The sequence below is a fragment of the Symsagittifera roscoffensis genome, chromosome 6 (assembly GCF_963678635.1).
Source record: "Symsagittifera roscoffensis chromosome 6, txSymRosc1.1, whole genome shotgun sequence".
NCBI lineage: Eukaryota > Metazoa > Xenacoelomorpha > Acoela > Convolutidae > Symsagittifera > Symsagittifera roscoffensis.
The window spans coordinates 18,670,041-18,692,993 of NC_087067.1; the positions used below are offsets into that span (position 1 = coordinate 18,670,041).

Below are 22,953 nucleotides of genomic sequence, written 5' to 3' on the forward strand. Positions count from 1 at the left end.
AATCAGACGTCACCTCACAAGCAAACATAGTCAATACTGGTCCTAGCCTCAATCCACAGACTAATCCAACAGATGGGAAAATTGAATCACACGGTGAAGAACTTCCAGTAAATTTTCCGATCTATGAGATAGTCGTCTCCTCTGACGAGGCTACTTCCAATCATCAGTCTTATCTTAATTCCGGTAACGAACCGCTTCTACGTCTGCCAAACGTGGGCCTGCCAAAATTTTACGAAAAAAAAATACTTCATAGTTATTAAAGATCAGATAGAATAAACATCTGGCTCAGCCTCGAATCCGATTGTCCTGGGTAACAACAATCCCAACGAACCTCATACATCAGCCTATCACGAAACTCCTCCCGATTATTTGACTATACTTTCGGACTCTTCACTGTCGGGCACACACTCTCCTTCTTCGACTGACGAATCTCTAAGAATTGCCATCGACAACTATGATGGAAATACGGACTTAGACAGTGAACTATTTAATGCAGAGCTTGAAAACTATATTAACTAATACAAAAACTGTTAAATCGAATCTCATTTTCCTTCATACCACTGTACTCGGTTGTTTTCTTTTCATTAACCGTTCCCACAACTAAATTTCATAATTTTCACTAACTGATTTTTAACTCTTGTATTTTCTTATTAACAATCCTTCGGATCAAGCGTTCTATATTTAACCTAATGCTCGTTTGTTCAGAAATCTAGCGGTCAATACTTACCTTCTTCAATTATGAAAATTAATGAATTTTATGAAAATTAACTTTGTAACTCTTATTGCAGAATCTATTAGTCAGCCTTTACTTTTACATTCGTCGGATGTCAGTCATTTTCTTCAAATTCAGTGCGAAATCGATGTTTAACTGCATAAATTAATTTCAATTGATAAATCTAACCTTAACTAAGTGCACAAATATGGTGCTTAAAATTTCATTTTTGCCCTCGAAGGGGAGAAAAAGAGCAGTTAGTTAGGTAATTAGTTATTTTTGCAATATAAGTTTTTTCCTGCTTTGAGGATTGATGTGATTCCACTTTTGTACTTATTCTAGTTTATCTCATTATCTTATTCAATTGATTTAACCGGTCATATATGTTTGAGCTTCACACTTTCATTCTCTCCGCCGGAGAGAATGCTCTATCACCTTTTAGTGATTTAACTTTCAGATTAATTCACTTTTATTCTTTTAGCTGTATAAAGTAGAGTTAGCTGTAACAAAAAAAAAACATTTTATCATTCGAGAACCTTCAAATTGCGAGAACCTTAAATATCTTTTGGGGAACCTTTTGAAATTGCAAAATGTTGGTAAATTTGATAATCTGAAAGGATTTCTTCAAAGTACAGGTTAACGCTTAAGGGAAAACCCGCATTAGTTCTTGTTAGCTTCCACTCCTAGAAATTGGTTAGATTGAAAACGTAGCTCATAAAGTAAACTATCAAAAGTTGATAGAAGAGCGTGGTATCGCATTCAAGGAGAACAATTCTTCGAGAATAACTTTTTGAGGTTTTTGCGCCACTGATCTTTCTCGTACGATGAATTCCACAATCTTTCTCGTACGATGAATTCCACAATGTTGCTTCAATGTATGATGCAGAATTTCTAGAAAAAACCTCTCCGTTTTTTTTCGAATTAAAAGAGGATCAAGTCAAATTGTATTAAGGACAATGAAATTTACAATAGTGATGATATGGTATATTGGAAAGAAAAGAAGAAGGCACTGGTAAATGAAGACGCATTTACATGATGATAATCATGTTTTAGCGTATTACAAGAGTAAATGAAAATGGAAAACATTGAATCAAATATTGCACTGCAATCTGAAATCTATCCCAATATTAAAAAAAAAACTTTCAATAAATACAAAAGCAAGAACAACAGCTAAAAGAATTAAGAAACATAGGTTTAGGCTAAGATAAATTCTGTCACAAAATAGTTTTACAAAGTTTTTTTGGGAGATGATGGAGAGCTCGAAGTTGTTTTGTGATCTCCTCTCGCTATGTGGGAAGCAAAATCGTAACGATTCTCAGCCACAAAACCACACATATTACATTTCAGAGGGTCCAACTTAGAATGCAAACCCAAGTGAATAGTATACATGACACTGTCACTGAAGACAATGCAACACGTCTCACATTTCAATGAATCTTTTTGGCAAGACAAGCAGGCGTCTTTTTTATTCGTATCTCGTGTCATATTTGATGGCTGAGGGTTCAATTCCCGCACGCGGCAGTTTTCCTGGTCCATTGAGCTGTCACTTATTGGAATTTCGGAAGATCGATTTTCTTCTGATATATCGACTGGCGAAACATTGACAGTTAAAACGTTCTTGGTATTTGTACCATCGTTTTTCGTTTCTTCGGCAAGAATAGAATCATTCCTGTGCTGCGGTGGTCTAATTAGGGGTGGCAACTGATGTTGAAATCTTTGATTGATGCGCCTCGCGGCCTCCAACTGTTGATGATGCGCATACGCAATAGCGACTGCGCTATTTGAGTGATTTGCGTGCAATCCGGCCGGAGGTTTTGCCATTGATGGGTATCCCGGTAAGTTATAGGCGGCAGCTAAAGCATTTATATGTTGCGCGGTTGTCACAGCGACACTGGCGTGCAACCCAGTGGCATCAACGGAAACAGGATGTCTCGACTGTGAGTAAAGATTCCCAGGGTGTCCCAAAGGGAGCTGGCGCTCCTCCCGATGTGGAAGGTTTCTCGCCAAAACAGATGCTAAATTACCTCCAGAGCCTCCGGGGAGTAAGCTGTGAGGCCCCAAGTAGCTTTGAGATGACAAAACACGAGTGTCAGTTGTGTGAATGAGTCCCTGGTTTTGTCGCAAGAACCCCACAGGTGGCAAAGAACGATCTCTCACAGATCTTTGTAAATTTCTGTCCATTCCTAATGTGAGGTCGCAAAGGTTTCCGGGTAGCAAGTGATGTTGTCGTGGCAAGTGATGTTGTCGATGATCGTTTACGGAGGAAGCTGGTGGTGATACTGGTTGATAAGATGACACACGGCGACTCAGAGCTCCTGGAAAAATATGATTAACTGAAAATGCTAGTTTAAAAATCAGGTAACTTTATAAAGACAGCTCAATCTTTCAAAAGTGTGCTTTAACCACAATACAACTGGTTTTTGACCTGGTAGATTTTTCAAAAAAAAATTGAAAAACATTCTTCCTGATCTTAAATCAAAATTTTTAAATCTTCAAAAACACTAACTTTAACTTCGAAGCCTGAAAAAATAGGTCAAAAATAACCCTTTTTGGTTTAATTGGTATGATTCCATATTTCAAGAAGCTATCAATAAAATTGGCGCTGAACTAAAACTTATGAAAATGATAAATAGGAAGTTATCATTTTTTGAATCATTGTCGAAATTCTTCCAGCAAAAACAACTTAAGTTTTTTTCGTTTTACCGTTGCGATGAGAGCGAAAACATTAGTTTTAAATGATATGATAAGTGAACAAAGAAGTTCGGAGCATTCTGCTGTAGTTGCACAGTATGCGACTGCTACTTTTCCGTTGTCCGACACAGTTTCATCTTTTCTAATTTCTAAGTCAACATCATTTTCGTTCGATTTTTCAAAGCTGATTCTATCCTAGGATTTGCGGCGTTGTTCAGAATTGACACTTGTTACAAAGAGCGCACATCAAAGATGGTCTCGAGCGCAAATGTAACTGCAGGCCATTTATGCCAGGCGACATGTGTTCTTGTCACGTTAGGGGATAGCTAAACACGGTTTTGCGACATCAATCGCGAGAAAATGGGAGACTCTTTGTCGGAAAAAAGTACCTATTCCAACATGTCGATGCGTCAAGAACTCTCCAAGTACATTTTTTTGCCGTGAAAAACTTCACTTTTTATTCGACAACTGGTGTTGACGCTATTTTTAAAACTATTTTTCAACACACAAATTGAACAAATAAAGAAAAAAGCAAAAGATTCTCTAAAGTTCGTTTTCACCTAAGATTAATCATATACGTATCTGATATATTCCAAAAAAGAAAAAAGTAGTGCGTCCAACATCTAACATCCGGCGCCTGGATAAACTCCTTTCGTTTCAGTTATGTCCATACTTGAGTTACATATGGAATCAGTGTTATACATCTGGTATCCGTTATAAAATTAGCTTTAATACTCCCATTTTTTTATTTTGTACAACGGCCATGATGCTAGAAATCCTTCCCATTAGTATTAGTCATGTCTGATTGAACTTCATGTTCCACATCATTTATTTTAGCGTACATGTACACAAAGACTCATACAGAAAAACCTGGCGCAAAAAAAAATATTTTTCCGTATTCGGTTTTTGTCTAAAAAAGGGGAAAAAAGAAGGATTGCGAGCACAAAGAAAATGCGTTTCATTCACCGGTGCGAATCTATTATTTATTAAAATGCTTCCAGATCTTAATAAATCCTTTTATTTATCCAGCAATAAAGGAAATATTGTATACATTATAATATTTGAAAACGTCTGCGTGTCTGAATCAGAGTAAAAAATCAGCTGGAACCTGTTTGTTTTTCCAGAGAATGACTAATCGAACGATCGGCTGAATTGCAGCTGGTCTGTCAAATATTAATGACTCCTCTATCGAGCTATTGTTTGCAGCAGAGCTGACATTTTTCAAGAAAAATCAATTAAATTTTGTTGACCAAACTTCAGTTTGTAATGAAACTCCAAAACGAGCACAACTATTAATACTAACCTCAATGTTGGTGGTCACAATCTACTCACATAAAACAGCGAATAGAACGTCAACAAAAAAGAATTACGGAGGTCAGAGATTTTTTTAAAATTCAAAAGGAATGTGAGATAAAAATTACGAAGGACTAGAAAAAAATTATCAAAATTGTAAAAATTGTAGAAAATGCTTTAAAACACTGAAATTAAAATTTTACCATCAATTGGAGGCAAGGTCGCATATTTCTGCTTGATATCGATGATCTGCTGATGACGTATCCTCAGCCGCTCCTCCAGTTCCGCTCTTCCCACGACTGCACCTCCGAGTCCCGCCAAACCGTAGTTTCCCGGAGCGGAATCAGTGCTCATTGGGACCCCCAGATCTTTCTGTGGACCCACAAACCCCATTTGACTCGGTCCTCGAGGAGGGTAAAGAAGTCCCCCTGATTGTGGCGGGCGTGGAGAAGGGGTCGAAGGGGAGGGTGATGAGCCGAGAGAGCGAAGCTGAACTTGAGCGACACTATCGGACAAGATATCGCGCAGCTCTTCGCTCGGGATCCGATGACATGCTCGCAGATGATCCCGAAGGGATTGACGTTGCTTATATGCCTAAAAAATACAAAATATCATTATCCAGTGAATTCATAATTTAGAGTTGCTGCTAACGAGGATTAGCTGCCTTGTTGAAAGTTTTTCAACATATGAATATGCACAATCGCCAAATGGTTGCGATCGGCGTCAAATGTTTGCCAAGCCTTCAACGTGGAATAAATATATTTGACATGCACATCATGACGCAAATTACTGGAAATTTCGTAATCTCTGATCTGAAAATCTTTAAAATTTTACAATTTTAAAGCATATGAAGCAAAACAGTTTGTTTAACTGAGAAAAAAAATTAATAAATCCAGTTGTGCAAGGTTCTGGTTCATCAACCATTTTTTCTCAAATATGTTACTTGATACGAAAGTAGCTATCTTACGACTAAGGTCCCGATTATTGCACCCGTTGTATACGACAAATGCACAATTCAGTTCATACTTCCAATATTTCCAATACCAGAACAAAGGATTTCTTGGATCTTTTCAAGTGTCATATGTTCATGTTATCTAAGTGATTGTCCAAATTACGGGAGAAAACTCAGAGTCACGAGGAAGTCTAAACAAACTCCTCTTTCCTAGTATGTCTTTGAAATTGAACATCTTTATTGTCCTAGCTGATAATTGATAAGAATAAGCGATGCCAACGATCGACATTAAAAGCGAGAAAACCAACAACTGTTTCTCAAGCGTTTGTTTTGTTTTTGTTTCCTCTTCTAGTATTGGATAATTTCCAAAGAGAATTAGAAAACAATTAAATCAGTTAGCTTGATTTCCTACTGATCCGCATCTGTGTGAAAAAATACAAACAATGGATTGAGCCACAAGTGTTCAAATTCAAGATGGCATTAATTACTTGTAAATCATTATTTTTTGGCGGTTCATGAGAAAATTGAAAAAAAAAGCCTTTTTCTCAAATCTTCGCAACGTGACAGCAATAAAAAGATGTGTGTCAACATCAGAGGCGATCTAATACCAACAATAAACTCTTCGCAGCAGCGGCTGTCAAATCATTAAATTGATAGAAAAAGAGGCAGTTCCATTTAAAAAATGTCTGCAATTAATTTGATTAAATTTGAAAAATTTGCGTTTTGCAGTCAAGATTTATCAAGTACGAAAAGCTCCATTCGGTTAAATCAACTTGTAAACCACTAGCGTATGTTAAAAAAAGGGATCAAGTAACAATCCTTTCGAACTCAGAATTCAAACTCAGAACCAAGTTAACATCCTCCCCCCTAAACGGATTTGGGGAGGACGATGTTAACTTGGTCCAAAAAAAAGAAAGTTTTTTTTACCTGACTACAATAAGTGCACTTGTATCGTTTGTTCAGGAAATGTGTCGATTTATGAGTCAGCAAAGCATCCTTGCGTTTAGTCGCGTAACTGCACTGATCGCATTTGAAAGGCTTGCTGTCTAAATGTGTCTGCTTGTGTCGGGACAAGTTTCCTTTCTGTGTGAAGCCGAGACCACATTCGTCGCAAACGAACGGTCGTTCGCCAGTGTGTTTTCGCTGGTGAATCGCAAAGGAAGCGTTCGAATGAAACGTGTGGCCACATTCTTCGCACTTGATCGGAATGGGAAGTTTCGACAGAAAATTCGAACCATTCGCATCGCCTCGCTTCGTTTCGGATTCTTCTCGGTGTTGTTTCGGGTTTTCGGTGACGTCCAGGCTATGTTGTCGAACTGTGTTCACGTGTTCGTCAATGTCAGAGTCTTCGTCGTATTCTTTGTCACTAGGAGTATCTGAGGCACTTGAACGTTTGTTGGGTATTCCAGAACCTGAAATGCAACACAACATTTACGGCTTGAGACACCTTGCATAACGATATGTTTTTCTCCCGTGCCTCCGCTTTCGTTTGGTGCAAATTATGATCAGTGGTGCGCGCATTTTATATTTACAGCAGAGAACAACCCTTTTTTTAATGTTGTCTTTTCAACCTTTAAATCGGCCAGCCATTTCGAATTTTCGAGATCTGAAACCAAAGAGAGATGATATTTTGCTATAAAAATCCTTGTAACAGGGAATTTTTGAGAAAAAAGGCTCTTCCATTAATGTGGAATAAATATTAATTTAACATTTTACAGGCATTTTAGGCGTTGAAAAATGTTTTCAAATTTGTTCACGCTACAAATTTGTCCCTAGAAAGAAAGTAACCATGGCAAATAAGCAAACAACTGCGAATCATGTTAACGAATATTTTAAGGCTAAAAAAACTTTCACGACCCATCTTAATCACGCGTTTAGCCATAATTATATGTAAAACAACAATAAAAAGAAAATTCGAGATGGGAAGAGGGGTAAGTGGAAAAGAGGCATTTTTTGTTAATGAGAGAGCAGGAAAGGTGTACCAATGTGACAGAGGGGCCCCAAGAAACTAACCCTTCAAAATTGTTCGGTACAAGCACAAGCGGATATAGGGATTCGTCCCCCTGCCGACCTAAAGGTTCACCCCTTTGTACTTTTTTGAGATATCCGTTTTTGGCTGACTGACCCTCAGAATTTTCTAAAGGCGCCTTTGGCGACATTTATACTAACTTTGATGGGGGAGCGCGTGACGAAAAACGCAATTTTTTGGTTTAAAATTTCGCAAAAAGTGCCTAAAACGCCGGATCTGCTTAAAAGTCCCCCCCCCCCCCACTCAAAAAACCACCCCCCTCCCCCTTCCCGCGAGAAAATTTCAAAAACACGAGCCAACAAATTGCAATCACACTATTGTTTACATATTGAAATTTGCTCGCTTTACTTTATTTTACGGTTTAACAACCATATAATTGGGTTGACTTATTTGTCATCAAAACCCACTACTGGCGGTTTTTTTTTTTTTTTTCAACCTTAAAATGGTGACGGGGAGGTTTTAAGAGGTAACAAAACATGAAATTTGTTTGAAAATATACTGCTACATCTTTCTGAAAGGCGTAATCATAATTATTAAACGATTTGAGAGCTCTAGGTGTCTTATTCTCAAGGGACCTGGTTATTTTCAAGGGACCACTATCATTTTCATAGTACCTGTTTCTGAACATTTTAAGCACAAAATTCCTGCAGGGACCCTTCTAAATTTTAGGGACCTACCTATCATACGGCTCTTTGTTCAAGTAAATCATTGATTGTAATTACAAACGCATTGATTGTAATTACAAAATCATTGATTGTATCATAATCAAACGCAAACATAAACGAATGTTTGTAGAGATTGAATATTCAATCTGATTGTAAATTAAAAAACTACGCCCCACAAGGGACTCGAACCCTTGACCGTTGGATTAAAAGTCCAACGCTCTACCGACTGAGCTAGCAGGGCTCGAAAGGTCATATTACAGGACCAAAATGTACTAAAAGGTTCACGCAACTATCGTTCACTCATTTACTAACAAGATTTAACGCAGCTTTGCATTTACATGAATGCTGCTCAATAAAATACATGAATGCTGCTCAATAAAATACTCATCAAAACATATTCCTTTTTCTCTAGGGAATTCTGGGCTCTTTTTCCTCCCCCCCACCTCACACGAGCATCAATTTTATGGTGTAATGAGTGGTGTGGTTTTACAAGATTGATTATGGAGACCAAATATGTTTGTCATGGCCTTATAAGTATGCATGTCAATTTTCATGACAATCGGTCTATGTGAACAGTAACTTTAATCATGAAAGAAAAGGGTGGGGGGAAGGAAAAAGGGTACTACTATGATAGAAAGGTCCCTTGAAAATAACCAGGTCACTTGAGAATAAGACACCTTGAGCTCTCAAATCGTTTAACAATTATGTTTTCGCCATTCCGAAATATGTCGCAAAATATTTTCATACAAATTTCATGTTTTGGTACTTAGTTAGTAAAAACATCCCTCGCCATTTTAAGTTAGAAACTTTTTTTAAAAAAATGACAAAATTGACTTTTGATGACAAAAAAAGTTAAACCAATTATGGATGTTAAACCGTAAAATAAGTTGAAGCGAGCATATTTCTTGATATACACAATATATTAGTTTCTGGCTTTTGAAATGAATAACTTATGCACCAATTAGTTGTCAAAATTAGAACATGTGAAATGCATGCGGGACCCGTCTATCATAGTTGTTTTTTCGTGGGACCACTCTATCATAGTAGTACCGGAAAAAGAGCCTAGGAGAAAGAAACACCACGAAAGAAATTATCTGATAATTTTTTAACGGTTAGCTAAACAGGTTACAGACATATCGGCTCTTTTTCCTTCCCCCCCCCCCCCCCCACCTGCAATTTTTTATTTTTGAAGTTCCTGTTCATTTTGTCCGATTGTCATGAAAAATGACATACAGACTAATCAGGCCTTGACAAACATTTTTGGTCTTCATAATTAACCTTGTAAAACCACTCGTTAGACCAAAAAAATTGTGTTTGAGTGAGGTGGGGGGAAAAGGAAAAAGAGCCGACATATCTATTCATATATAAATCGGACTTGAGTAACATAATGAGTTTTTAATATAGAAGTTTTGGTGAAAGGGGAAACAAAAAAGTCGTTAGGACTGATTTTGCCAGAAAATTGAACAACTGCAGGGTACGCAATATGAAAATGTACTGACCCTTCTCAGTCGTGTGTGTACCAGCAATGCTTTCATCATCTTCGATAATTTCCAGCGAAGCACAATCCATTCCCATGTCGAAGTCACTCTGTTCACCTTCGTTCCCATCCTCAGGGCCAGAGTTCGAATCCAGCTCGGGGTCTTTATTATTGGGAAAGTTTTCACCTTCATTTGTTCCGTTACTACATGTTGACAGTGCAGCGGATCCTTTGCGAGATCGTATATACCAACTGGGGTCCAAACTTCGCCGCCGAAGTTCAAAAGATTCCTGAGCCGAAAACTGGGACTGAGATTCACATTCGTCCAGTTTTCTTTTCAAACTCAGCATCGAAGAATCTCTGTGAGCCTCCGGATCCATCTGAGAGCCGAAGTATTTGGACAGTTTTGTAGCTTCAACCGATGAACCCAAAACTTCATTGCTGTCACGAGAAAGAGTGTGAATATCAATTTCCTCGCTAGATTTAACTTCGTGGTCAATTTCTCGGCCATGGTCCAAATCATGGTCATCATTGTCCACGACTGAACTGCTATCAACTCCTGAATCTGGTGATTCAGTTGTTATGGCCTGGCGATTTTTGATTTGGGACTCCCCCGAAAAACCGGCAAAACTTTCAGAAACCGTTAAAACCGTTTCGGGAGAAATCCGACTCGGTGAGAGAGAAAAAGCACGTGAACTTGCACTGGATAAAGCTAAAGAAGAAACATTTGTGTTATAGTTGCTACCAGAAGAATCGAAAGATTGAGACACTTTTAAATTCGGTAAAAAAGGAGATAATGAAACTGAGTTTTCTGATGAAATTGCACTAGATGACGAAAACATGGCAGAATTTTCCTGATGTTTTTGCTGACTTTCGAGAAAAGATTTCATCTCACGTTTGAATGACATTTTGGGTGGAAAAGGAGAGGATTTTAAATTGGCCATTTGAATGGTTAGTTCGATATAGATAAGACTTTATAAAAATATCATAAGTTTCAGCCAGTGATAATAAATCAATAAATTGCCGAAAAAGTATACAATAAATGCAAAAACACGGCAAACAAATATCAATTAAATAAAATAAAACGGTTTTAATAAAGGGAAAAACTAAAAATAAGGAAACATAGGAAATAGACGAACGCTATTGATCTAATTGAAGGAGGAAAAATAAAGTAATAATAGTGGTCTAAAAAGGCCAGACGATGTTTATTGTATCTTAAATCCATTACGATTGGCTAGTCAAGAGAAATATAGCAAGCAACTGATCTGAAAAACTATATCTGACTTCCTGGATAGAACGTATCTGCCATAATTCCACAAAAATCCACTTAAAAATTTTTGCATCTGGAGTTTACTGAGACTGATTTTGCAGAGCCATTTTCATCCAAAGCTATTGAAAGAGAGAAGGATTTACAAAAGCAACTAAAGCAATAAATACTCTGGAAAACAGTTGTCCTGGAAAAGAGCTAAACTTTTTATGATTTTGGGGAATTTATTAAATTACAACAGGTGAAATTTGGGATATACTTTCTTTTAACAAAGAAAGCGGAAAAAGCAGCTTTTCTTTTCTTTCCTTTATTTACAGGACGAGACCGAGAGTTTGAAGAATTGCTTTGTGACATTTTCAAAGGAGATTCAAGCAAAACAAAACAGTCACTCGAGATGCTCAGCTATGATGAAGAGATGATATGATGAGATAAAACATTGATTTCTTAAATATTGAATAATTATAAGCAGTGGCGGATGTAGGGTTTTCTCGAGGGGGCAGGGGGGGGGGGCGTATTTTCAAAACATTTTTGAAACTTTATCGATCTTCTTTTTTTTAGGCCAACTAAACTGATTTTCCGAGCTATGACAAATCAATATGAAGACCCTCTTTTGACCATATTTTCTGCCCCGCAGGCTCAACTTCAAAAATAATACAAACCCTCGCCCCCTCCCTAATTCCGTTGGTGATTATATGTATGAGTTCAATATTGGAAAAAAGAATAGAAACTGAAAAAAAATAGTCCTCAAATTTGCACGCGCCGAAACAACGCAATTTTTTGGTCAAATTTTCCGAAAAAGGCCTAAAACGAAAAATGCCTTTCTGCGGCACAAAAATTTTTGTCAAAATAGGGTCTTTAATGATTTGTGAGAGCTCAGAAAATCAATTTACTCGACCTAAAAAAGATCGACAAAATTTTTGACTTTTTTTGAAAATTTCCCTCCCCCCTCGAGAAAACCCTAGATCTGCCCCTGGGCACAAGTATGATACGTAGCGTTGAGAAAGCATCCACTTAACTGAGTACGAATGAATCGAAGTTCAAAATTCAATATTGTGCACCCCACTATACCAACATGTTCTAACACAGGCGAAGCCGAGCTTCGCACCACTTGCGGTACAGCACAAACACGCGTCGAAAAAAAAAGAAAAAGCTATAAAAAACTAGGTGAACCAAAATTTTCGTATGTCTCGATAAAAACAACTAAATACCCAGCTAAAGCTGGAGATACGTGTTTGATATTGTATGACTTTGTTACAATCATGCGGAACGAAAAGTTGGATTTCAAAAAAAAAGTATTTTGCCCAAAACTTTAGTTGTTTCTCTACTAAAACAAGTGAGAGTAAAACTTTTTGAGATAGGGGAAATTTCTACGGGAAATATCACTTCTCTTACAAAAAACTAAAGAGTCGCCGCTTCTGAAGGTACGGTTCTCGCAACCGGTTCTTTCAACTGAAATTTGTATTTCAGATTTCACAGGGTAATTTGTAAGAAAATTAAAAATGTTGCAAATAACGGTCAAACATTCTAACAAACGGTCAAAAATTTTCCAAAATCTATAATTTTTTTTCTGAAAAACGCCGGTCGTAGCCGCTTACGTAGAGAAAAATCCCAAAAGCGGTTTTCTGGGTTGAAAATTGGCGCAATAGTCGAAAAGTTTCCAATAATCGGTCAAAGCTTCAAAAGTTTGACATGTTTGATGGCCATAACATGTTTTTTTAAAAGTTCGGCCCGCCAATAAAAAAAGTTAGATTTCCAAAAACCTACTCATTCGATAAAACTTTTGATAATTCCGAGAATCATCGCTTTTGTGTAGTCGTTTGTGCAGAAGAGATTCACTCAACCTGTAATTCCAGTTGATCCCAAAAGCTCAGATTTGAGAGAGTAGATCTTGTGCACCAATGTTCCATAAACGGTCGAAAACTATCTTTGACTTCTCCGAAGGCCTTAATTTTTGATGTCGAAAAACACTTGGACGTAGTCCAATATTCAAAGAAGTTTTTCGAAACTTTTTTTTGAGTTGAACACAAAGTCTCAGATATAGCACAGCTCTTTTCGAGAAAATTCAAAAAGTTTTAATTAACGGTCAAAACATTTCCCTGTGCAATAACCTTTTGTCAGAAAATTTATGATGACCGCTAAAGCAGGGGAGCTTTTCACTACCTGCTATCTCCATTGAACCCAAAATCTCAGGTTTGAGCAGTTAATTTTTCGGTAAACATTTAAAAAAAAAAAAGTAATTATTCTGAGAGCCATAACTTTATTTCTAAAAATTTTGTGCTTATCCGCTGGGGCAGTGAATTTTTAAAATCAATTTTGTTCAATTAAACCGAGAACTCAGATTAAGAGGGTAGTTTTTGGAAAATCGAACAAAGAAATCAAAAATATGGGTCAATATCACCCCACAAATTTTTTTCGAAGACTAAAACAGAGGGGCAAATTAAAAATACTAGTGGAGTATGCGGGTACACAGTGAATTCGATGTTCTTTAATTTGTTACCCATTTTAGAAAACCATTAGAAGTTTCTGAGAAAAACTTAATTTTTTGAAAAATGAGAAAAAAAATTCAAAAGCATCTCAAAAAATCTCAATAAAACAAAAACTCTGTCCCATACATTTTCATAACACCTATTTTTATCAAACAAGAAATCTAGACAAACAAGACGATCATATAATTTGCGCTTTAAATCAGCAACCGAACAAAACTTACGAAGCGGAAACAAAGCCCACAATCTTAGAGCAGACAACAGTTGACCAAAAAAATAGATTTTACAAAAAACTCTAAGTTCCATGTCCATAAAACTACAATGATATCTTTTGCGATTCTCAAGATTTTTTCTTGCAACACAAGAGAATCCGTGATGTGGCAACTAAGCCGACAAAACTTGAGCAGAAAACCGAGAGTCAGACGAATCAAGTTTTACCGAAAAAAATTTCAATTGCATACTTACTGAAAAAGCGAGGTCCGACCGGTATTCGAACCACGAACCTTAGAGTGCACAAGATACAATATTTCCTCAAAGGCAAGTGCGATGGAATCTGTAAGTTGTTAAGATTCCGCAATAAAGCAGGACGAAAGTTTGCAAGAAGTTGTTCACTGTAAAAACTCTAGTTCTCAATTAAGAATATTGCTTTTGCAAGTGTAACTTTAAAGGGGGTGCAAAAATCAAATGTCTCACTTCAACTCATTTCAATTAATCAACTAGATAAATCTCCAAAGGGGCAAATAGAAATTTTCTCAAAGTTTCAAGCAGACAATTAAAGTTAAATTAAACGAAAAACAAATTAGGGAGTAACATCATATTGCTGCGAAAATTGTTTTCCGTTAATTTCAATTTTGAGTTAAAATGAGACATTCAATATTTACACCCTCTTTAATTACATTATCCAAGTATAAAGGGGAGCACAAGACTGAAGTTTACACTGCGATTCAATCATTCTCAGTTCCCGGGTCGACCGAAAAATTCGTAAAATAGAATTTTCATATGCGAAAAGCTTCTTTATCTGAAAACCCTTTTTAAAGAGCTTTTGCAGAATTCATTTTTGTGAAAAAAAGGTTTAATATAAAAATTTCTTGCATGGAAAATATGAAAAACAATTTTTTCAAAAAAAATTATCTTTTTTCGGTCAATTTTTGAAATTGAAAGAAAATGGTTTCTCTACACAAGAGAATCCGTGATGTGGCAACTAAGCCGACAAAACTTGAGCAGAAAACCGAGAGTCAGACGAATCAAGTTTTCCCAAAAAAAATTGCAATTGCATACTTACTGAAAAAGCGAGGTCCGACCGGTATTCGAACCACGAACCTTAGAGTGCACAAGATACAATATTTCCTCAAAGGCAAGTGCGATGGAATCTGTAAATTGTTAAGATTCCGCAATAAAGCAGGACGAAAGTTTGCAAGAAGTTGTTCACTGTAAGAAACTCTAGTTCTCAATTAAGAATATTGCTTTCGCAAGTGTAGATTTAAAGGGGGTGCAAAAATCAAATGTCTCACTTCAACTCATTTCAATTAATCAACTAGATAAATCTTCAAAGGGGCAAATAGAAATTTTCTCAAAGTTTCAAGCAGACAATTAAAGTTAAATTAAACGAAAAACAAATTAGGGAGTAACATCATATTGCTGCGAAAATTGTTTTCCGTTAATTTCAATTTTGAGTTAAAATGAGACATTCAATATTTACACCCTCTTTAATTAAATTATCCAAGTATAAAGGGGAGCACAAGACTGAAGTTTGCACTGCGATTCAATCATTCTCAGTTCCCGGGTCGACCGAAAAATTCGTATAATAGAATTTTCATATGCGAAAAGCTTCTTTATCTGAAAACCCTTTTTAAAGAGCTTTTGCAGAATTCATTTTTGTGAAAAAAATGTTTAATATAAAAATTTCTTGCATGGAAAATATGAAAAATAATTTTTTCAAAAAAAAAATTATCTTTTTTCGGTCAGTTTTTGAAATTGAAAGAAAATGGTTTGATGAACGTTTTGTTCTTTTTTTAGTAAATTTTTCATTTTGGAAGAAAATGGTTTACTCAGCGTTTTGTTCTTACAAGCGAAGTATGAAAATGCATGAGAAGCTTTTTGATGTAGGAAATTGTATGATAAGCATTTTTGGTGAACGGAGCACATCATTGTGAAAATTATCAAAAACCTCATGGAGGCAGCGCAGCGCTGTTGTATAACAATTTTGTTCTTTAACGATATATTTGTTCTTTAACATTAAATTGTTTTTTTTTTAATCAAAAGAATTAGAGCAGCACACAGATACTGAAACTAAATCTCAAATCCATATATTCGACGTACGTAAAGGGCATTTCCTGGCTTCCCCATAATTATTAATTTAAACTAAAATAGATATAAGCGAATGAATAAGCGAAAAACCGACAAAAGTAGTCCAAAAATTTTTTCCTTTTCTTTGGCGAATGACAAGTAAATTAGGTACACACAAAAATGAGAGATAATTACAGCTCAAATAACGTTAAAAAAGCAAAAGAATTAAAATGAGGGTCACAAACTTCTGAGAAATTCAGTATGAAAGTCGAAAAAAGTCAAAATATTTTTCTCGACTATGATACACTTTTGAAAAAAACTGTTGGAATTCGAATTACGCCTAAAAAGACTTAATATGATATCACACCTGAATTTCTTCAAGCTTTCCTTGTTTCTTGAGGTAGTGAAAACCGGGAAAACACCATAGGGTTGACCCCCATAGACCAAAACTGATAATCATACTTTCCATACATTAATTAAGTCTATGACAAAACACAACTAATACAAATTAATATAAATTTTTTTGATATTTGGACATAGAATTTGGTGTAAACTCGTAGAAAAAATTCTTGACATAAAACACGCTAACAGAGGTCAAGCTGAGCAATACAACAAGATCTTTCAAAATGATTACGATAATTGTCAAAAAAACACGCCCAAACAAAAGAATGCAAAATCAGCATCAGAACAAAAACAACCAAGCAGTAACAGAGCCGAAAATATCTCAGCAGACACTCTTCCAGCCAAAATATTTTTAAATTTAAAACCAACTAAAAAAATTTTCGTCTAACTTCGCCTCATAACTCACAGGCATGCAAAATCATTTTTGACGCCTCAAACGACACATAAAAAGGCTACACAAAACATTTTGAAATCAGGCCAAAACTAATGAAAAATTAAATTTCAACAAACCGAATGGTAAAAATCCAATCAAATTAAAAATTGCAGAGGGAACATAAAAAATTGTGCTTCCCTTGAAATGACCCAAGATTAGGTCACTAAGCCGATGAAACTTAAGCCAAAGTAGCTTGGCCCGAATGAAGTTTTTAAGCCAAATGAAAATAAAGGAAACACGAAGTCATGGTAAGTAAATCAAACACTGAAAGCACCAATTAAAAAATGCACGCGAAATTTATGTTTTGTGTGTCTAACTTAGTCTTGCAATACACATCGTTGAAAAACTTTCCCGTTTCTCTAGAAAAATTTTTGTGAAAACGTTCAAAAAACCTATTTTTTTTTGTAATGCATCTTTTTGTACCCCCTGGGAAATGAATGATTGATTCAAAATAATGATTTTGAAAATTTAGCAACTTCGAGAATTTCAGCCAAAATTTAGAAGTTTGATAATTTCATACTATCGTTTGTGTACTACATCTCAAATCAGGTCGTTTCCAATGCATTGTACATGTAAGACCATGTCATTTCCAATGTATTGTACATACAAAACTGGTAAACTTTTGGTGACTTTCAAAGCAAAAGAAAGTTAATTTAGTTTATGGAAAAATGCTAGTCATACCATTTCTGAAATACTAATCATAAAACTTTCATGCAAATTTCTGTGCACTTATTAAATTGCGTAAACTTTTTTTACTCAGGAATTTTCGATATATGAAAGTTGTATCATTAGAATTTTGATCAACCCGGGGTAGTTCCTTCGTGAAATGAAGGGGAGCAGTGGTGAAGTGGTTACGTCTCCGCCTTTCAATCGAAAGGTCGGATGTTCGAGGCCCACCATGATCCGTGCTCGTTGCTTGAGGGTGAGGCAACATTATGTTGGTCCTATCCCTCGTGGATAAATGATGTTAGTTAAATGATCGGAACAAAAATGATTTGCGCACAAGCTTTAGACGGCAGAGGAGGCCTTGCCTTTTTTGAAAAACAACTTGGTCTACTTTTTAGGACAGCTATTTCAATTTGTCGAGGTGATTCATTTGAAAAAATTCTTTAAATCTTTTTTCAAAATTGGACTATATGGGTTCCAAAATAGATATCTCGTAAGATAGCATCAGTACGAAATCTAATCCTTGGAAAAACTTGGCAGGCAGAACTGATGGGAGGTACAGAAATATTAGGATGTCGATACTGTTATTGCAAATCTAGTAGCATTTTATTGAGAATGCAAATGTTCCTGTACATGAAGATTCCGAGGCTCACGGTTTGCAAATAGAGAGAAGAATGAGACATTCATCATTCTGATTCTTAAGTACATACGTCCAAACCAGCTTGATATAATTAGCTTGAGCCAACTGTCACATTTTTGGTCTATCAAATGTACAAAATGAGAAGCTTCAATCCTGTTGTAAGCAAATAGTTAACCTCGGCTAAACTCTGGTTTGAATTTATGATAAGCTAAGACATACACTTCTTCGGTTATGGATCTCCAAAAGGTTAAAATTTTTCTAGTTATATTAACCGCTTTGGCAACAAATTCGCTTGCAGCGAAACAACCGAAGCCTCTTAAATCGGAAAATAATGCTCCGACAGAGTCAAACCTGCCAGACGATCAAAGAGAAGAATTGGTTGTTGACAGTTCCCCTCGGATGCCAAGTTCAGAGAATACTTTGGATCACAAAACAAAAACTACGAATCAAAAAGTAAATTTGAAGAGCGATTCTGGTGGAAAACCGGAAGCCGAGAAGCATTCAGAGCAGAAGACGAAATCCGAGAAAGACTCGGGGCCAAAATCGAAGTCGAAATCTAAACCTATTCACGTTGCTCTTGTCTCGGGTTGTGACTCACACCTTTCGTCTATGACTCCAATTGCATACTCGTTACTGCATCACTCTTCCGCTAAAGACAAGTACCGCGTGACATTCGTCATTGGTTCTCAGTGTCGAGACATTGCCGAGAAGCTAAAAGCGGATTTCTATGATTCAGGACCCTGGTTTTACCCTGGAAACGAAACTGGATTCGCTGCACTCAGCCATGACCTAGCGATGGGTTAGTAACAATTCAATACTAAGTCTAGCTGTATATATCAAACAAAGTAAAATGAATGAAATATGAACACATATGCGAAGCTGAGCTTTGCACCACTTGCTACACAGAAAACCATCGAGCCGTAAAAGAAAATGGAAAAAAAACGCCAAAAAACAACACACGAAACTTTCATATATTTGTCTTAAAATGAAACTCAATTTGATGAAAACCTTGGTGGAGAACAACAGCGACCTTGTTTAACTGATATGCAGACAAAACCAGGATAAATGGTCATAAAAAAATCCAAACGGGATTTTTTAAAAGCAGAAAATGTAGAGAAACGTTTGAATTTTTTGTCGAAAAATCAATGTGCCATTGATTTGAATCGATTAGCAACAAAAATTTTCAGACATCACGAGGAATCAAGGCGAAAATTTTCTCTGAACTAAGTCCAAACAAACTAAGAGAAAAAATCCAAAAGAAAAACGCTGGTGAAAGAACTGTCGTCTATTTCAATTTTTTTTCGCTATCAGAAAGTTTTTGTAGGTTTAAAAACAAAACATCTAAATAACACTAATCTGCTTACACTCGAATTGCAAATGAGAAAAGAAACACACTGAGCAGTACGACAGGAAAACATTACCTTGCGCCGCATGCGAAATTTGGAAAAAAAAAACAGGCTAAAAAAGGTGTTTTGTGCACTTTTTGGAAAGTTTTGACCAAGAAATTGCGTTTTTTTTGGCGCGCGCTTCCTCAAAATTAGCAAATATTGGCGCCAAAGGCGCCTTTAAAATTAAGGTCTGTTAGCCAAAAATGGATATCTTAAAATAGTACAAAGGGGGGGGGGTCAAGTAACATTTACAATTTATCAATTACAGCTTGCTTCGTACTGTAAAATTCTGTGATTAAAGTTATTTACGGAAAAAATCTAGTACGCGATTGCAATACCCTTGTTTATCGCAAGGGTTATAACTAATTTCGGTAAATAATATGCAATAGTTTTGCAATGTTTTTACTTCGCGTAAAACGAGTAGAAAACAGAGCCGAAAAGGAGTTTAAAAACACGAGATTGTTATTCTTGGTGAGAGAAGTTCACGAAACCCCAGCAAAAATGCATAAAGTCATGAAAAATTGGCAATTTTGTATGATCAAAAGAAAAGGAAAACTATGTCTATGCAATCTGAAAAATCGTCGAATCTTTCAATTACAAGAATTTATTATCTTTAACGCTTTGTATCAGCCCAATTACAGGTAACCGGAATTTCTTTTTCCACTTGTAACTAACAATTGAATGTAAACTTGATTGAGATGAACGTCGGGACTTAATCAAATCGAACTCAATTGAAATTAAAACAATTTTCAGGTCCCTTGACTTATGGATACCCTGCCGTCGACTCATTTGTCAAGCACGACAAACCCGACTTGATTCTCGCCGAACTATTCAATTGTCGGGTGTCTCTCATTGCCGAGCTGAACAACATTCCTTATGCGACCATTTGGGCAGGTGCCACCCCGCACCCTTCCATGTACCAAGCGGGGTATCTTCTTAACGCCGGTCTCGCAGGGCTGTACATACCCAGCAGCGATAAACCAAGATGGGTTCTGGATTACTTCACGACTCTTTTCTTTTCCCAGGCCTCGGTTGTTTGGGGCTACTTTCAGCAGGAGGCCAATGAACTGTTCAACTCGATGGTCAGAGAAAAAGGGATCAAAAAGGAGTTCAGAGATGCATTTCACATTATGAATTCTTATCCATCACTCGCCTTGGCAGGTATGCAAAAAACAAATGCCAAACATCGTTGTTGAAATGGCGTAACAGCTCAAAATTGCAAGAACTGCAGCTCATAAGTGTAATTTTGTCGGTTAGTAAGCAGCCGAAAAAAATGACCAATCAACAATTTTCTTGCTTACAAAAAAAGCAAAACTCAACTGATTTTTTGCTTGATGGATAAGTTCTACAAAGCTTCACTTAAATTAAGAAAAACTTTTTATTATTTACATTTTTAATATTTTTGTAGGTCCTCCAATTTTCCCGTTGAAAGAAGTACCTGGCAAACTATACATAACCGGAATGCAACCTACGGAAATTGCTGACCTTAAGGAAATGAGTCCGGAAATACGAGCTTTTATCGAAAAAAGCGACAAAGACATTCTATATGTCGCACTTGGAACTTACGCTGTGTTTAGCGACGAACAGTTTGAAATAATGAAGAAGGCATTTTTGAAACAGGGGAGATTTAATATAATCTGGAGCCATGCAGGTTGGAGTGAAGAGAAAGAAATGAAAGAGGAGTATGACAGAAGCCGAATGTTCATCAGGCAGAAACAACCTCAAAAAGAGATATTCACGTATTCCAAAGTGTAAGTCCTTTTCGGAGCAGGAAGGTGTTTCGACTCAACAATTTCTTGCTCAGGGTTTTTAATTTGGTGGGATTTTCTTAATTAAGCTAATACAAAATAAATGATTACAGATAAATATAAATTTTAAAAAATACATTTATGTAACTTTACCCGTTGAATTGATAATATATTGATTAATTCATATCAGTTTGTCGCCGATCAATCGTCTATAATTTTAACTTCAGTTTAACCTTTGCAGCACCGGAAAAATGTTCACTCACTTTGATATGGATATCTCAATGGAGTCAAGCATGACTAATTTTTAACTCATTTTATTTTGAACTCATAAGAACACCCTAAACCGATATTTTTCGCTGTCCAAGGGAAGAGGTGGGCATAGACTATGATGAAACTATTAATAGCATCCAAATAATTTAAATTGATGTTTAATTTTCTTTACAGGAAAGCATTCCTCTCTCACTGCGGTGCCAGCTCCATGATGGAGGGCGTGTCCAACCTCAAAGCCTTCATTGGGTGTCCCCAAATGCGAGACCAGGAACTAACCTCGAAAGTGATCACCAAGTACAACTTCGGAACAGTCGTATCCCCTAACCCCTCTGAAGACGAACTCTTAACTGCTGTCGAAAACATTTATCAGAACTTGCCAACGTACCTCAAAAACGTTAAAATGGTAAATGAAGAATCGAGTGTCAACGCGGTTCAGAAGTTGGAGAAATTTGTCGATTCAATGGTCGCTGAAGGAAAAACCATTCAATTTGACGTGGAGGAATCCAACTACATGCCTTTCTGGCTTGGCGTTACAAACCTGGCACTTTTCTTGTCAATTGTAGCCAGCGTGGCTCTCAGTCCACTGGTTCTGCTGTGCTGTGTTTGCTGCCGCTGTCGAAAGACAACAACAAAAAACCAGAAGAAAACTCAATGAGACTAGTCTAAATCATACATAATTTCGAATCTTACGATTCGTATCAGGGCACGTAAACATTGCTTATCAGGTCTTTTCTGTGCTTAACAAAAATTTTTAAACTTTAAGTGGAAAATGGAAGCAATTTTTCCGCCTGAAACGGCTGATTGAAACAATCAGCAACTAAGTTCAAACAAATGCACCCGGTTACTGTGCAGCTAGCACATAATTCAGAACATTGCGACTCGCGTCCAATGGGCCCAAATTGAGAAAACTGGATCAATGGTAAATATTTTTTTTTCGCTGGGAAATCAATTTGGTTCCATTTTCAATTTGGTTCCATTTTCGAAACTAGGAGTCGATCACGTTTTTCGTGACCCTTACCCTTTCGCTGTTCGATAGTGGAACTTGCCTTCATTTAACAAAAGAAATGAGCTGAACTTAAAAAGAAATCAAAAGTCAAGCCGCAAAAACAATTGAGCCTGAACAAATTTGATTTCATTTCCTGAAAAAAAATCATCGCGACCTATTGAAGAGACTTAACTACGTTCATCGATTCTTACTAATGTTCTAGGACGAGCTCTGGTTTGACCTCTAGCTTCAAGTCTACCACATGTTGTCTGATTTCGGCTTCAATAGAAGTACTAAGTGGAGAAGTTCTAAGCTAAAAAAACGACCTCGAGTAGTAAGAAAAGCTGACCGGATTTACTCGATATTCAAAAAGCTATCGAACTATCCTAGGGGCCTTTACATCGTTATACACTTATCGCCCTTAGAGTCTATTAGTTGGTACCTCTATTAGATGGTTGGAGTCTTTTAGTTGGTAGTCTATTAGATTGAACAAAAAAACACTTTCTTGAACCAATTTGAAGATATCTACAACCTAAAGAAACACGCTTTTTCCTGGTCGGCATTCA

General features: G+C 36.6%; 3 protein-coding genes and 1 non-coding gene across 4 annotated transcripts in view; 2 read left to right on the forward strand and 2 right to left on the reverse strand.

The window, feature by feature from the left end:
- Positions 1-1,818: 1,818 nt before the first annotated feature.
- LOC134848260 (uncharacterized) lies at positions 1,819-11,265 on the reverse strand. The gene is made up of 4 exons (XM_063865645.1): positions 9,842-11,265; positions 6,576-7,060; positions 4,900-5,290; positions 1,819-3,027 (listed from the first exon to the last, which is right to left on the reverse strand). The coding sequence occupies exons 1-4, from the start codon at positions 10,761-10,763 to the stop codon at positions 1,940-1,942; spliced, it is 2,886 nt and encodes a 961-aa protein (XP_063721715.1). The 5' UTR covers positions 10,764-11,265; the 3' UTR covers positions 1,819-1,939.
- On the reverse strand, positions 8,511-8,583 carry Trnak-uuu (transfer RNA lysine (anticodon UUU)). The gene has a single exon. It is a non-coding gene; the product is annotated as a tRNA-Lys (tRNA).
- Positions 11,266-17,423: 6,158 nt separating the features above from the next.
- LOC134848550 (sorting nexin-13-like) overlaps positions 17,424-22,953 on the forward strand; it is a 227,590-nt gene continuing 222,060 nt past the window's right edge. Inside the window, exon 1 of the mRNA XM_063866058.1 lies at positions 17,424-17,428. The gene's annotated coding sequence lies outside the window, so the exon portion shown is untranslated. The remainder of the gene's footprint in view (positions 17,429-22,953) is intronic.
- On the forward strand, positions 18,072-22,283 carry LOC134847948 (uncharacterized). The gene is made up of 4 exons (XM_063865249.1): positions 18,072-18,795; positions 20,138-20,545; positions 20,793-21,135; positions 21,577-22,283. Exons 1-4 carry the CDS (start codon positions 18,228-18,230, stop codon positions 22,055-22,057), a joined length of 1,800 nt encoding a protein of 599 aa, XP_063721319.1. The 5' UTR covers positions 18,072-18,227; the 3' UTR covers positions 22,058-22,283.